This window comes from Barbus barbus (genome assembly GCF_936440315.1).
Source record: "Barbus barbus genome assembly, chromosome: 17".
Classification (NCBI taxonomy): domain Eukaryota; kingdom Metazoa; phylum Chordata; class Actinopteri; order Cypriniformes; family Cyprinidae; genus Barbus; species Barbus barbus.
The window spans coordinates 24,994,996-25,012,439 of record NC_136745.1 but is presented as its reverse complement, the minus strand read 5'-3'; the positions used below and the strand labels follow the sequence as shown (position 1 = coordinate 25,012,439).

At 36.8% G+C, this 17,444-nt stretch overlaps 1 protein-coding gene across 1 annotated transcript in view; it reads right to left on the bottom strand.

Moving 5' to 3' along the window:
• Positions 1-13,954, bottom strand: part of LOC306883626 (protocadherin Fat 1-like) — a gene marked incomplete at both ends in the record, with an annotated part of 33,099 nt that extends 19,145 nt beyond the window's left edge. Inside the window, 9 exons of the mRNA XM_079438987.1 lie at positions 113-323; positions 417-692; positions 4,565-4,704; positions 4,944-5,009; positions 5,918-6,128; positions 6,449-6,763; positions 7,647-7,708; positions 8,603-8,917; positions 10,759-13,954. Of these exons, the coding sequence (XP_079295113.1) occupies positions 113-323; positions 417-692; positions 4,565-4,704; positions 4,944-5,009; positions 5,918-6,128; positions 6,449-6,763; positions 7,647-7,708; positions 8,603-8,917; positions 10,759-13,954 (4,792 nt within the window). The remainder of the gene's footprint in view (positions 1-112; positions 324-416; positions 693-4,564; positions 4,705-4,943; positions 5,010-5,917; positions 6,129-6,448; positions 6,764-7,646; positions 7,709-8,602; positions 8,918-10,758) is intronic.
• Positions 13,955-17,444: the final 3,490 nt, after the last annotated feature.

Genomic DNA, 17,444 nt, shown 5'->3' with positions numbered 1-17,444 from the left:
TAAGAAGCATTATAATTGTGTTGATCATCTCACTGGCAATTTATACAGCAATTCTATCTGCATAATAATACAGTGTTAATAATAGTGCAGTGCTAGTAGAGCTGTGCTGTACCTGAATCTATGCTGTAGAAGATTTCAGCATTTAGGCCTTTGTCTTTGTCCAGAGCAGTGACCTGTAACACAGATGAACCAATCGCAGCTGTCTCAAACACACGGGCGGTGTCCTGAGAGCTGGTGAACCATGGTGCATTGTCATTACTGTCCTCCACGTTGATGATCACTCTCACAACATTACTCTTCACAGGCACGCCTTGATCCCTAACCTGGAATAATATGACATACTGTACTGTAACAACCAGCTGCAATTTTTTTTAATACTTAATGTAGAGGACAAAGAAGATTATACACTGCCTTACCATTACTGTGTGGATATGTCTGTGCATGGTTTCATGGTCCAGTTTTTCAGCGGTGTACAGAAAGCCTGTTGCAGGATCAAGACGAAACTTCTTCAGGCTGAATAAGTCTGTGCTGCTCAACAGTGTGTAGGAGAATTTGTTCTTCTCATCTTTATCTGTTGCATTTATTTCCAGTATCTTCATACCAGGCTGAGTTTCCTCTGGAATACTTATCTCATATTGATTTTGTCCAAACTGGGGGCGGTGTTCATTTGTGTCAATAACGTGAATTATGACCTGTTTAACAAAAAACAATCCACACTGTTAAATATGGCATATATGCATTTATAATAACCTTATAAAAGCCCTACTGTATTATATTTAATTCACAAATTTCTAAGGTCTTTAAATTACACACAGCTTACAAAAGTTTATACTTTTTTATCAAGTAAAAGGCCTTTTAGCTTAATTATAAAAACATGCCCTTCAGAAATTTCTATTGATTTTTGTAAGGTAAACACAAGAATAACTTTTATATTGTAAGTGATATTTCAATATGAACACTTACTGGACTAAAGCAACTCAGGTATACTTGATTATCGATACAAACTTTTTGTGTAAAATAATGTGAAAATGTAATCATCAAATATGATGCTTCAGGCTTTAGATACATTTTTCTGACTATTTATGTCATAGGGTTTTTATAGGGTTAATATATATTATATTATATTATATTATATTATATTATATTATATTATATTATATTGCATTATATAAAGAAGTATTTTATATATATATACAGTGCCCTCCAAAAGTATTGCAACAGTAAGGCCAATTCCTTTATTTTTGCTGTAGACTGTTAACATTTGGGTTTGACATCAAAAGATGAATATGAGATGAGAGATTGACATTTCAGCTTTTATTTACAGGTATTTTCATCTGGATCTGATACACAACTTAGAAGATAGCACCTTTTGATTGAACCCACACATTTTTCATGGGAGCAAAAGTATTGGAACATGTGACTGACAGGTGTGTTTTGTTGCCCTGGTGTGTCCTATTAATTGATTATTCAAACAATAAATAGCACTGAATGTCTGCAGACTGTATTTATAGTTAGCTAGACGTGTAACCAACATGAAAACCAGAGAGGTGTCTATGGGTGAAAAACGAGCAATTGTGAAGCTGAGAGAAGATGAAAAATCAATCAAACCATTTCACAAACACTGGAAATAGCAATTACAACCATTTGGAATCTCCTGAGGAAGAAAGAAACCACTGGTGTACTGAGTAACACACCTCAAACGGGTAGATCAAGGAAAACATCTGCAGTTGATGACAGAAACATTGTGACAGCTGTAAAGAAAGACCCTAAAACAACTGTTAGTGACATCAGCAACAACCTACAGAGGCCAGGAGTGAAGGTATCACAATCTACTGTTCGCAGAAGACTTCATGAACAAAAGTACAGAGGCTACACCAGAAGATGCAAACCACTCATTAGCAAGAAGAATAGGAGACGAGTCTCAAAAATTCTGGGACAAGGTTTATGGACTGATGTTATGGACCAAAGTGATGGAAAGGCTAAAGTTTGGAGAAAGAAAGGATCTGCTCATGATCCCAAACATACAAGCTCACCTGAAACACAGTGTACACAGGTGTACATTATAGTACACATTACACAAGTAATGTAATGGCTTGGGCTTTCATCGCTTCTTCTGGGACAGGCTCATTAATCTTCATTAATGATGTAATACATGATGGCAACAGCAAAATTAACTCAGAAGTCTACAGAATTCTCCAAATGACTACAGCCCCATTGACTCCCTCTGCCAATGCATTGATGAAATTAACAGTTGGATTTGCCAGAACTTTCTTCAGTTAAACAATGAGAAAACTGAAGTCATTGCATTTGGAAACAAAGATGAAGGTGAATGCATACCTTGACTCTAGGGGTCAAACAACTAAAAATCAAGTCAGAAATCTTGGGGTGATTCTGGAGACAGACCTTAGTTTCAGTAGTCATGTCAAAGCAGTAACTAAATCAGCATACTATCATCTCACAAACATTGCAAGAATTAGATGTTTTGTTTCCAAGACTTGGAGAAACTTGTTCATGCCTTTATCACCAGCAGGGTGGATTACTGTAATGGTCTCCTCACCGGCCTTCCCAAGAAGACCATTAGACAGCTGCAGCTCATCCAGAACGCTGCTGCCAGGATTCTGACTAGAACCAGAAAATCTGAGCATATCACACCAGTCCTCAGGTCCTTACACTGGCTTCCAGTTACATTTAGGATTGATTTTAAAGTACTTTTACTTGTTTATAAGTCACTCAATGGCCCAGGACCTAAATATATTGCTGATATGCTCACTGAATATAAACCGAACAGACCACTCAGATCATTAGGATCGAGTCAGTTAGAAATACCAAGGGTTCACACAAAACAAGGGGAGTCTGCTTTTAGCTATTATGCCGCCCACAGTTGGAACCAGCTTCCAGAAGAGATCAGATGTGCTAAAACATTAGCCACATTTAAATCAAGACTCAAAACTCATCTGTTTAACTGTGCATTTGAATGAGCACTGTACTATATGTCCGAACTGACTGCAATGAATTTTATGTATAATAATTTTCTTTAAATTTATTTTAAATCAATTTTAAAATTCCTTGTATTTATTATTTTTATTTCCATGTTTTTATTGATTTTTAATGTCTATTTCACTTTCTTTTATGTAAAGCACTTTGAATTACCACTGTGTATGAAATGTGCTATTTAAATAAACTTGCCTTGCCTTGCCTTACAGAAATATTTTGTCTGACAATTTACAGAAAGATGCAACCAAACTGATTGGGAGATCCTTCATCATGCAGCAAGATAATGACCCAAAACATAGTGCCAAAACAACAAAGGAGTTCATCAGGCGCAAGAAGTGGAAGGTTTTAGACTGGCCAAGTCAATCTCCACACTTAAACCCTGTAGATTATGCATTTTACCTGTTAAAGAAGAGACTGAATGGAGTAACCCCCCAAAACTGAAAGAGGCTGCTGTGAAAGCCTGGAAAAGCATCACAAAAGAAGAATGCAAAAGTTTGGTGATGTCAGTGGGTCACAGGCTTGATGCAGTTATTGAAAGCAAAGGATTTGCAACTAAATATTAAGTCTTTTTCACTTTAATCTATGTTAATTCTATCTGTTCCAATACTTTTGCTCACATGAAAAATGCATGGGTTCAAACAAAAGGTGCTATCTTCTAAATTGTGTATCAGGTCCAGATGAAAATACCTGTCAATAAAAGCTGAAATGTTAATCTCTCATCTCATATAGACCCTGAAACTGCCCACAAGTAAGAAGCCCATTATGGGATGACAAACTGTACTGAGTGCAATCTCCTGGAAGGCATGCTCTCTGCAACAGGAGCCATGGGCTGAGGGCTGAAACGGAGCTCTCTTTTAAAACATTACTCCCTCTCACATCATTCTTTGCCTCTGGGTCTACTCACACTGATGGATGAGTCTCGCACTGTGACCTGATAAGGTTGGCTGATACATGCAGGTATCGCCCAAGGAGAGGTATGTTCACATCATGACAAAAGGACAAAGGCAACCTGTACATTAGAAAGACAGCCAGAGAGCCTGACTCCAGCCAAGTCTAGTATTGCAATATGCAGGAGGAGGGTACATTCCAGCTAGTTGAGTTATCATGTTTTTGACATGAAATTGAATATATTCTGTTGAGAATATACCTGATCTTTCGATTTGGAATGTCACGTGTGGCAGGACCAAGAAATGAAATGGATACAACTAAAATCTTTTCTTTTTTTGGATATTTTATATTTTTCAGAAATGTGATCAAGAGATTAAGATCTCTGATTAAGAAAAAGCAAAATGATATGTTTGCCTTTTGACAAATTCAAATCTTTCATTCATTGTGAGGCATGTAATCTTGTTCATTTTAAATGGTTTTTGCAATTTGAGCAGTGACGGAATGTATAGGTAATACTAGCAACTAAACAATTATCCTGTCACAATACAGATGCACGTGTATACAATCTTTGTCAAAAGCAAATATGTGCATAATTTTACTTATCCTCCATCCATTATTCAACCGCTACAATTTTATAAATACATGGGCAATTTCTTGGTAAGTGCCATTAAAGACAAAACACCTGAGTGCTGATAGATCTTGTTCCATCTGTTGCTTCAACAGTGAGGTTGTAATTTGACTGCCGTTCAGCATCTAGAGCGCCAGCGATGATGATTGTGCCACTCGCCCTCTCCACGTCAAAGCGGCTGTCAGCGTTTCCACCTGTTCATACAAATACAGACAGCGGTCCCATTTTAACGCTGTTCACTAACAGGTGCCATTTTTGCATAATATATAATTTGCATCAGCTATTAAAGTAGCCAACATTCTAAGAAAGTAAATAATTTGCAAGATCTCTCCACAGAATACAAATTCAGAACTCTTTCTGGAAGATGTGATATGAAATAATGCAAGAGCTGCAAGAAAAACTAGAAGGGATATTTCTATTTATCAGCAGATACCTGCTGTACAGTTCAGGTCACAAGCCATCTGTAGGATGTGAAAAACCTCTTTAACATGTGTGTCTCCTTGTGAAGGAAGAGTAGAAAAACAGGAAAGGCAGAGGAGGCAGACAAGAAGGTGGCAGAGGAAGAAAAACATTTAGTTGAAAGTTGATTAGGGCAAATCAAGGTTGGGTTACTGAAGATCAAACAAGCATTGAACTGGAAAGAGCTGAAACATCAAGAACGACTACAGATGACTAAACATTGTATTTATTGCTTTCTTTTAAAGGAGTAATTCACCCAGAAAATGGGTTTCCATTTATTCACCTTATTCACATATGATTTATGTGCTGTGTCTTCTGAACCTAAAAACTATGTGTAAGGATTAGACTGTAGTTTAAATAAAGTTAAAAGCCCAAACATCATTTACTCACCCTCCTGTCATTCCAAGACTGTATAAGATATTTTGAAGAAACCAAACAGCACTGAAACTGTATGGATGCAAAACAACTGACATTCTATAAAATACGTTCATTTGATAGATGAAAGAAACTCATACAGGTTTGAAACAATATGAAGGTGAGTAAATGTCATATCTTTTCAATGAATCAATTCACAAGACTTAAATATGTTCATTATTCAGTATTGGAGTTTAACTCATTGACTTATTATCAGTGAATAATGGCTTAAATTTTAGCCTGTTCTTCACTTTAAACTACTGTATGACTTTAATTAGTAGGTTTAAAATGTAGTGCATGAGTCATATAGGCACTTTTATGGAAACTTTAAGGATGTTTATATGTCCTTTTTGAATGCTTGAAAGCTCCAATCCCTATTGCATTAAATAGAGAAGACCACCATACTCTTCTGCTGTGCTTCACTAAAGATAGAGAGCAAAATGGGTTTGGAATCACATGAGGGTGAGTAGATGACAGAATATACATTTTTGGAAATATTCTTTTAAGGCTTATTGTAGCGCTTTAGATCCTTACCTTTGATTGTAAACCATACAGGGGAGTCAAGTGGCTGAGCGCTGATGACTCCCACCATATGGGCTACTGGATCATTCTCCATCACAGAGAATAAGAGTGGAATCTCCTCAAACGCCAGCGGTTGTTTAGCCAGCTTAGGCTTTGGAATCCACTCAATGTGCAACCGACAGATGGACGACTTTGAAGGCCTTCCATTGTCTGACGCTTTAATCTGCAAGAGAGCAGTGTGAGTGTTTTCTCTTGTTTCTTGACATAGTGTACTAAACATGTCAAGAATTTTTTAAGAGGATATACAGTTTTTTTTTTATCTGTACTTCTTTCTTTTTTTTTATTAATGTTAATGTTATTAATGTTTCTTCCACATTATTTAAACTACAATTTTATCTAATTATGAAAATTGACACTGCATTCAAAATCCACTTGGATCAAAAATACAGTATGAAGGGGCATGTGCTTATTCAGTCTGAAGCCGCAAATACACTTCTATTAAGCCTGACACCATTTGGAGTCTAGGAATTGAAATAAACGTACCGTGAGAATATGATACTCCCCCGCTGAAAAAACCTCTTTGGAGAACACAAACCCAGTTGTGGGCTCAATTAAGAATTTCCCGTGCTCTTCACCCTCCTCGATTGTGTATGAGATATCAGAGGAGGGACTCTCATCTCTGTCATAAGCAATCACTCGATAAATTGGCTCCCATTCGACTGCCTCTGGTCGTTCCACCAGCTTGATTTTAAAGCTCTTTTCCAAGAACTGGGGACTGTTGTCATTTTCATCCAATATGCTGACTATCACACGAACCACTGTAGACTTGGATGGGCTGTCATCATCCGAAACAGTGATCTGTTTATAAGAAAAAACTGATCTCATGCCTGAGCGCTTAAGAAACTGCTGCCAATGTAAACATGAGGGAGGCATAAAATGTATTCAATTAATTGTAAACTTCAATATCTCTTCAATGGTAACAGTTCACACAAAAATGAAAATTATTAACACACCATCGGTGCTGGGTAGTACCTGACATTATATTTATTTACATTTTAAAATACTCTTAATCAGACTACAGATACTTTTTACTGATTGCATGATTACATATTATGCACACAATTGCAAAGAATGTATAATTAATTGAGTTAAAAACACGAACCCCATTTTGGGAATCCTTGATTTATTATAATATTTAATGCACTTCATGCTGATAATAACCACAAATGGAATATATTTTCTTTGTATTTTTACATCAATATGATTGAGAAGATTATCCTATTTAAATCAAAGTGATAAATAAGCAATCTAAAGTCAAAAGTAATTTAAAAAATTTAAGTAATCAAAAAGTAGTCCAATTATATTACCAAAATGAGTAATGTAATGTATTATGTTACGATTTTTGTCATGTTATTTGGAATCAAAGTAACGGATTATAATTTGTACCCAGCACTACATACCATCATGTCATTTTAAACCTGTACTGTGTCATCTGTTTTAGTGAAACACTAAATTAAAACTACATTTCATTCACAAATCAGACAAAGCATAGTGCACAAATGCATTGACTACTTTTTAAAATGCTTTTGTGTCCTTTTTGGAGCTTGACACATGTGGTCACTATGAACTATTGTTTTAAGGGGAAAAGGAGCATGAAAGTTTTCCCTTTATGCTTGGTGGAAAATAGAAGTCATATGAACTTGTCCATATACAATGTCATCAGTTAAAGGGTGCAGCTTACTTCAAGAAGATGCTCCGCTTGCTTTTCTCTATCCAGTTTCCGAGATGTTGTTGTGACCAGCCCTGTGGATGACAAATGGTGTAGTTCAGTGTGTTTCTTCCTCTGACTGAGAAAACTTTCTATCAGTAATAAAAGATTCAAGCTTTTCTCTTGACACAGGGTCAGTCCCTAACAAAAAAAAAAAACATTTAGGCATGACAGATGAATCTATCCAAAATTTTGTAATCTCCTAAGAGAGTTTTTCCTTTATACTGAATTCCTATTTTTTTTAAAAACGCAAATAGGGTCATACATTATAGTGTACTGTGCTTGCTGTTCCTTGAAACACTATCTGAACGGTCAAAATTCTTTCCCAGAAAAACATTCAGTTCTAACTGTACCAACTAAGTTCAGTTTGTTCGATTGACTTTGGCAGGGAAATCCTTTGAAAAACTTTTTTACTTGCACTGTTGAGACTTTAAGATGAGCTGACTGAGTGTGGCAAGTAATTTGGTGGAGGAGAAATCAATTGACGCGTCAAATTAATTAGCTGCATTCATTACTTGCTCAGTGAATGTAATTAACCAGCTGGTGTGAATATCAATTATATATACTGTATGAAAAACTTCAAGAAAGATTTCATGTCAAAATGTATATATCACATGTGTCTTATTTACATGTGCAATTATGAACATTTACGTTATTGTTCATAAATGTTTGATTCTGATCTCCCTCACAGGTGTGGACAAAACTCAAATGTTGCAGTTTATTAAGAAAGCTTAATCTCTATTTGTGTATATACTCAAATACAAGGCTCAAAAATGTTTTAAATAGTCTATACTAAATGTTGAATGCTGCTTCTTTTTGCATATGAAACACAAAGGACTTTGTTTTAATAAAACAGACCTAGAAATTTTTAAAACACATTTTTAAATCACAAATCCATAGGCCGATTTTTATAAGAGGTATCAATTTACCTGTCTGGGATTTAATGACAAACAATCCCTGTGGATTTCCACTGGTTATTTTATATGAGAGATTATCGCTTGATTTTGTGTCCAGGTCAAATGCTTGGATCTGGATGACAGAGACGTCTTTTGGGGAGTTCTCAGATACAGAAGAATGGTAGACAGGCTCTGATGTCAGTGGAGCATTATCATTGACATCTTTGACCTCGATGTAGACCTCCACAAATGAGGAAAGTGGCACAATTCCTTGATCGGTAGCATAGATTGTGAGCCAGTAATGATTAGCAGTCTCGCGATCGAGGATCTCTTGTGTCCTTATTATGCCTGTGACAAAGAAAAGAAGAAGGAACATGTTGCACTACATGTTAAGCACTTGAAAAACAAAAGGCACTTTAAATATTTAGACTGAGAAAACACCAATGGAGCTGCCATAACACTGTGTCACATGGTGCTGAGAATTTTACATTGTAAACTCTGAAGTCTAGATAAGGATGGAGCAGAAATTAACCACGCAAAGTAGGAACGACTGACACAGCGTTAATAATATTATTTTGAAATGAAAACTGTAATCAACATAGAAGCAAAAAATAGATCTATTATCTAGCAGGGAATTGAGAATTCATAACGCAGACATTTGCATAAAAGATTAAATGTGTAAAGGGCAGACATTGTACATAAAATATGGAGTGATTAGGGGGGTAAAGGGAGATGAGGCAGCTCTTTTTGTTCATCTGTCTCTCGGCAGTTTCTGCTTTCACGCTGTGGGCTTTGTTCTAAAGGTAGCGGTGTGGCTTTCACAACTCCAGTAAAACTTGATAAGCTTTTTCCTCAGGGTGAAAGTGTCCAGCATCACTCTTTGTTTTTCCTTCTTTTTCTATCTATTTCTTTTTGTCTCTCTCGCATGTCTTTAAATAGCACTGTGGTACATATGCAATCAGCATTGTTTGTTAAAAATTCATGTAGTGGCCCTGAAATGTAGTGGATACTTCAGTCACATATATTTCATTACATTAGATAACAAAATGGTTACAAAACATTTCAATATGGTATATGCAGACACCACAGTAACACCACTAATTGTTCACTTCACTAAGCCATTTAACAGATTATTTATAACCAGCGTTAGGGAAAGTTACTTTTAAAAGAAATGCATTATAATATTGCATTATTCAATAAAAAGTGACTAATTACTTAGTTAATTTTTATGGAATGTTATGCATTACATTACTTTTTCATTACTTTTTGTCACCTGAGCTGGACTTGCTAATTTATTTAAAATAAAAAACTAAAGTTATATTTTTGGCAACTTTAAAGGCCCTTTCACACCAAAATGAATAAGTCTTAGGCTGAAGACTTTGCACCTCACTCACAATTTCTCTCAACACGAGGACAGGAGAGATGTCAGTCAATAATGGGAAAACAAGTTAACTTGCAGTGACTCAAAAAGGTCATAGTAAATTTAAAAGTAATGCGTTACCTTACTAGCTACTTGAAAAAGTAATCTGATTACGTAACTCGTGTTACTTGTAATGCATTACCCCCAACACTGATTATAACTGATCTCAAGGTGACTTTTAGTGAATGTACAAACCCAGTTCTCCTCGGGTCCTATCAGAGGAACCACAGGTATGCTGTAGTTCAATACATTATCTATGAACATGTTCCACTAACATCTGACATCCAGAAAGTGTCCAAATATTGTTTGTTTCTTAATTTTGAACAATACAATGTTATTTTAAAGTCTATTATTTTTTGGCAAAAGGTTTTGCTTGAAATTGTTTTACAGTATTTATAATATAAATGGCACTTGGTTTTATATCTTGCTGTGATGCAAAGATGTTCACAGTGCAAAGCACAATATTTTAAAGTGTCCAAACACTTTGTAGGGCAATCTGTCTTCAGTTAATAATAATACTGAAAAAAGGAAAAATCACGATATGCGTTCAGTAACAAGGAATCCATATACCAAATAAAAGAATAATGCACTTTTTCTTAGAAACAAAGAAAATTAATTTAACATTAAAAATTGAGCCTCCATTATTTGCTCATATTTTGTAGATTCCTTAACACTGTTTTGAATCCTTGCACCTAAAGAACTAAGCTTAATTTTCCACAGAACAAGATATTTATTCTTTTAAAAACGCATAAATACTAATGAAACTTACCGCTGTCTTCATCAATGGTGAACACACCAAGGCCTGAACCTCCTCGTATGGAGTAGCGAACTTCTCCATCCCTGCCGCTGTCCTCATCGTGAGCTGTAACTTTCATAACAGAAGTGCCAGCTGGGGCATCTTCACTCACAGCACCCCAGTCCACAAAGAATGGGAAGGACGGGCGGTACAAGTTCTCATTAACATCCACAATCTCCACATGAATGAAGCAGGATGAGGATAAAGGGTTCGGCTTGCCTCTGTCTTTGGCCTTTGCTGTCAGATTATATACTTGTCTTGTTTCGAAATCAAGAGTCTGAGAAACATACACAGCGCCAGTCATTTTATCCACTTCAAAGCTTCCATCTTCCCCTTCTGTTAGACTGTATCTCACCTGTCCAGACAGGCCAAGGTCAGGATCGTGAGTTTCAAGCCAAAGCACCAAGGTACCCACTGGAATGTCTTCTCTGACTCTAATATGGTATTGATGGGGTATAAATGTAGGGACATTGTCATTCACATCCTCCAAATGAATGTATAACAATGCTGTTGATATCGTTTTAGGCTCAGCAGTCGCAGCGTCAAAAGCAGCCACCTTCAAAACAAACAACGGATTGGCTTCTCTGTCTAACGGACCCATAACAGTTACAATCCCTGTTTCTTCATGTATGATGAATTTATCTGTTTTGGTAAGAAACGAGTATCTAACCATTCCATTGACCCCTAAATCCTTATCTTTCGCTTCAAGCTGAATGATGTCTGTTTCCATAGCAGTGTCTTCACTTATATCCACTGAATACTCAGACTGAAGGAACTCTGGACTGTTGTCATTTATGTCTAAAATGTTAATATTTACCATGTGAGATGAGGATTTCTGCGGTAAGCCAAGGTCATAAACAGTGATGTTGAGAGTGTAGTGGTCTGTTGTTTCTCGATCAAGTGGCTCGAAAACTTTAAGCCACCCTGTGTCAGATTCTATCGTGAAACAACTATCAAAATCTCCCCCTGAGATCACAAAAAGCAATTTCCCATTGAAGCCAGAGTCTAAATCGGCAGCTCTGAGGAGTGCTACGCTCGTCCCTACAGGAAGGTCCTCTTTAACTTCTATTACAGTTGGAGTGGACTCTATAAACCGTGGAGTGTGGCGGTTAACAGAATGGATGTCTGCAAATTCATCCTCTGCTTCTTTCTGACTGTGTCGTTTAGAGCCAAAAAGCAGCAGCCCGGCTAAAGTTTTCAGAACGCCAGTCTCTGCACATTTGGAGCGGACATGTTTAAAAGCACTAACTACTGTTAGATTTAGGAACATAGGGGTACTTGATATTTCTCCATCGCTGGCAGTTATTTGCAGGCGGTGGAAAGACTGTTTTGCCGCGTCGCCATCCCTCAGCGACTTTTTAAGTGTCAGCACCCCTGAGCTGGAATCCAATTCGAAAAGATTCATGTTATTACCACTGTCAATTCTGTACTGTACTACACCAAGATCATCAGCGTCGATGGCAGACACCACTATTATTTTTTCACCGACCCCTAGAGATCTTGGCACAGCAACATCACAATCGATATTCTCAAAGTGTGGCTTATTATCGTTCAGGTTGGTGAGAGTGATTGAAACAACAGTCTCTGCCTCACGGCGGAAAGGGGAGCCCCAGTCTGATGCCCGAATCCTTAGGGAGAATTTGCTCGGCATCGTCTCGTAATCTAGATCCTCTGTGGTGCTTATGACACCGGTGAAATAATCCACTACAAAAGGCTGTTTGTTCACATTGACAATACTGTAGGTGACATAGCCATTTTCGCCATCGTCTATGTCGGTAGCACTGACTGTCAAGACACTGGTCCCTATGGGCACGTGTTCAGCGATACTGACTTCATAATTAGACTTTTGAAACACTGGGGCGTTGTTGTTCACATCGCTTATCCTGACAACCATCTTGGCCACTGCTCGTCTGTCACTCGTAACAACATCAAATTCATATTGACTGACACTTTCTGCTTTTACAGGTGCCACGGTGGTGATAAGGCCTGTGTTTGGATTAATGACAAATGGATTCTCATGTTGTTGTATCTTAAATTGTAACAAGTAATTAATCTTTGAATTTTTCTGTGCAGTTTTGACCATAACAACAGGAGAGTGAGGAGGCGCAAACTCACTAAGAGTAACTCTATAGATGCTCTTCTCAAATGTAGGAGTTTCTGTGTATGTGCTGGGCGATTTCACCCTCACAACTATCGCTGAGGAAAACTTTGGAGGATTCCCCTTATCTTGGGCCTGCAATGTAAGATTGCACCCAAAACTATAACCCTCCCATTCCACTTCTTTGATGGCCTTTATTTTGTATTCTTTGCTCCCAGGGTTTGTTCTGAAGGCCTTGAACTGCTGGAGCGGATCTCCAGCTACGATGCTCAAAGAGGCAATCTCGCCGTTCTGCCCTTCATCGGCGTCCTCCACAGTCACATATGCATAAGTGGGATCCCTGGTTGCATTCCATGGAGTTAAGGGGACAGCTGTGATGACAGGTGCATGTTCATTGGCCTGCAGCACGTGCACCTTTAGCTTTGCCGTGCTACTGCTGCTGCTACTCCCATAGAGCTTTAGACCTCTGTCCACAGCCAACACATCAATCTCATAAACAGCCACCTCAGAGTAATCCAGCTTGCCTGTCAGAGTTATAACCCCGCTAGTAGGATGAATGGAGAACATGTCAGTCCACTCTTTGAAGCTGAAATAGTACTCTCCATTGGTGCCTGTGTCAGCGTCTGTGGCAAAAACTCTGCCTACGCTTGTTCTGATGGCTGAGTTTTCAGGTACAAAAAAACGGTATGTAGTCGGTGAGAAAAGAGGTCTAAGATCATTTGTGTCCAGAACTTGCACTTTAATTTGTGTTTGTGTTTCAGCACCAGTATGTCTTTCAATAGCATTTACTGTCAGAAGATAGTGGTCTTTTACTTCCCTATTAAGAGTGGCAGAATCCCCTCCTTTGGTTCTTATTCTCAGGAAACAGAAATTACCCAAAACATACTTCTCAGCTTTGAATAAATTATCACGGTCCCCAGAGTCTATTACATACCAAATGTCCCAAGACTGGTTCGTCATAAAAATACCCATTTTTATGGGGCATTCAACAAAGGTTTTTGCTACTGAATTTTCATATATCATTACATTGTAAAGTGGATGAGTAAACTGAAAAGACAATGCATCTTCCATTTGTTGGGCGCCTAAGCAAGTCCACATAAAGAATACTAAAAGACAACTAGTCCAGGATTTATCCATTGTGACAGGGGATTAAAGAGCCGACTGAAAAAAAAGAACAGAGCAACAGGTAGAAGAAAAAACTGTAAATATGACAACAACAAAAAAATCACAATAATGCATCATGTCAACACTCATGGCAAATGATTTTACTCTATAAAGCCAACTATTTCATATTTGACATGTAATTTTTTACTTTTTTAGCAAATAAAAGGCCTTTTAGTATAATACTAGATATGTCCCCATTTTGTCATGATATTCGTGTCTTTTTGCTGTGAAATCTACTGATTTTATATGATGTAAACATTACAATAACTTGTATATTGTTAATAATATTTCAAGATGAACACATACTTGACTGAAGCAACTTGGATTTACTTGATTAGCAATACATAATTTCTCATGAAAAAATCATTAAAATGTCAGCATCAAATATGATACATCAGGCTTTTGACTTACATTTATTTGTAATCATTGTTGTACTGCATTGCATTACAAGTTTTGCCCCCACAATAAAACTACAGAGCTTTGATCATAAGGCTAAGCATTTAAATACCATCTTACAAAGACAAATTATTGGGAGCTTTAGAGTGACTGATATTTAAATGCATTTTATGAAATTAGCCTGCTACACTGTTATAATGATCTCACTGATTTCATAAAAAATTAATTGCTCTTCGAGACATTACAAACTATCAGAATTTCATCTAGGCCTATATGTATATCCTATATCGTATGTATGAGCCAAAAAAATCATCAAATATGATACTCTCACACACACACACACACACATTATCAAAGAGTTCAATTAACTGATCCATTAAAAAAGTAGACAAATCTATTATCAAATCATTATTTCAGGGCTAATATAGTAAACACATATAACCTAGATTCTAGAACAAATACTTAAGTCTGATTTGTAAATTGCAGCATTAAGAAAACATCTGAAATCGTACACTCGGCTGCTGATTTCAACTATGAACTTTGGATTTTATGTGGTGACTACTGCACTAACACTTGAGCTCCCCAAAAACAAATCTCTGCCATTTTTATTTTCCCGCTTCTCCTCAGTACATGGCCTCATGGGATGGCAAAGTTTACAGGTTGCACACTTCACAATCTCAGCATGTGCATTACATCATTCAGGTATTTTTTTATTTTTTTATTTTTTTTGCATAGCCTACTATTTCAGGAATTAATTTTAAAACAATTTTAACACATACATTGCTAGTAAATTTCACAAAGAATTACAAAGAAATGTAACACAATGAATTAGATAGGAAATTTTGGAAGCAGAAAACCCGAAATATTATTTTCTTGCAAAACGTACTTCAATCTTTGTTTTTATTTACGCTACAACTTAAAAAAAAAAATCTGTTAATTTGGACGTCCCTCTCATTTTCTTAACAGAAGTGTTAAATCTATGTAAGATAATAAAATAGGCTAACTAATTTATTTATATATTTGATTGACTGATTGATTGAATTGAACCCCCCTCAGGGTGAGACCCCTGTATTCTGTGACCGGAAATATTATCGATTAGATGTATAATAACTGTATTTTATTTGAAAGTTAATCCGGGTGATTTGCTCGTGTACGAGAGTTTGTTAAATTTATTGATTATTGATAGGCGACAGTTCTCCGTTTGCATGCATGGAAAGACTCCGTTCAAGTTTGTTCTACAAGCTCATTATTAATGTAAATGCACACGTCTCATACAGCTCATGATCATCTTTATGTAGAGATCGCGATTTGTACAGACATTCATCGCGACAGCAGATTAAGTACCCAGTAGCCTACTATATAAAAAAAGAAGCAAATATGACTAACTTTACTTGTATTATAACTATACCTGTTTTTGAAAACAAAAGTGTCTTTAGTGTTTACTTACCATCGCTGCAATAGAATATTAGTCTACATTAAGAAGTAATCCACACATAGCTCTCTCGGATATTTCCCAGATGAAGCTGCAGTGTAAAGCGCTCGCGCTTCTGTGGATCATCACCGCTCCTCAGAGGACAGTCTGTCTGGATCAGCCTCTGTGATGTCATGCTGTCAGAACTCAGTTGTATGGACTGTCGTTATCTGTATTTACAGAAAGACATGATCAAAAAAATATATAACATCGAGATATTAATTCGACTGCATGAGATAATTTAAGCACAGCTATATATGAATACAGTAAGTGGAAAATTTGTATTTATTTTAGTAATTTTAGTCTGTCGAGATGGCTGTAGTCACACTTATTACTTAAATAAAAAAAATAAAAAATTGTTTTTCTTTAAAGACTTGAATAGGATTGTAGTGGTTATTTAATGCAAGTCTCCTTGCCTGCATGTCCACCATAAGATGCTTGTGGGTTTATGTAGCTTTAGCAAACCTTTTTATCACAGAATTACACTTAGCCTACTTTTCATATTCCTACTGTTATGATTATTTTATGCTTGAGCAAATGTTGCAGATTTTACATGACAATCACCTCCAATTTATTTTCAGTTCAAGGCATTTACTGAAATACAGTGCTTTAAATCAGTACTGGTAAAATTAAGCCATGTCAATGTGTTTATTGAACAGTTCTTGTCTGTTTGGGGAAATAGAGTTCTAATGGGGGCATTTGAATTGTGTGTAGAGTGGTTCTCAAAGGAAATAAAATGGGGGGAAAGGCTATTTGCACTTTCCTAATAACATCACATCATCTTTTCCATCACATCTTGTCTATGGGAATTAGCCTGTGTCGCTGAGTTATTTAAAATGAAATACCAAAACGCACCTCTACATTCATTGGAACATAAAAGAATGCTAGATAGATCTAGAAATAAGAAAACCTAAACTTGCATACTGTTATTATAGCACTTTGTTGGACACAGTATATTTACAGAATTGTTTATCCTCCCAGACTGGTGTAGTTTTTCATATCCATTCAATAATTCACTGCCAGATTTTCTCCTTAATGAAAAACAACAGAACACAAACCCTGTTGCTGGCATAGTTTCAACTTTGACTGGATCGGCACTTGATTCGCAACAAGATGATACACACAGCGTGGAAGCTGTAAGCGTCGCATTGATCGTTCATGAGTGGGAGGATATATATTGGATAAGCTTGTGAGCAAAACACTTAAGCTTTTCCATCTCGCTCGAACATGTTATTTGCATTCATCTCCAGCGAGAGACTTCAGAGAAGCACTGTTTTGAGACAATATGTGTTATTGAGCATCTCTGTGCAATCTACATCCTCTCATGATGCCGGCGATGATCTGTCCCTGTACAGTGTTTCTACGTTAGACACAAAAAGAGAGATAAACACATAAAACAGAGCCGAGGGAGGGCCCATATTGCATCAGTGTCTTTATTTCCCTACCAGGATTACTTGAGAAGTCTATAAGGATGCAAAAAAATGAAATGAATCAGTGGGAAGATTGTGCACGGACATCAGTAATTAAACA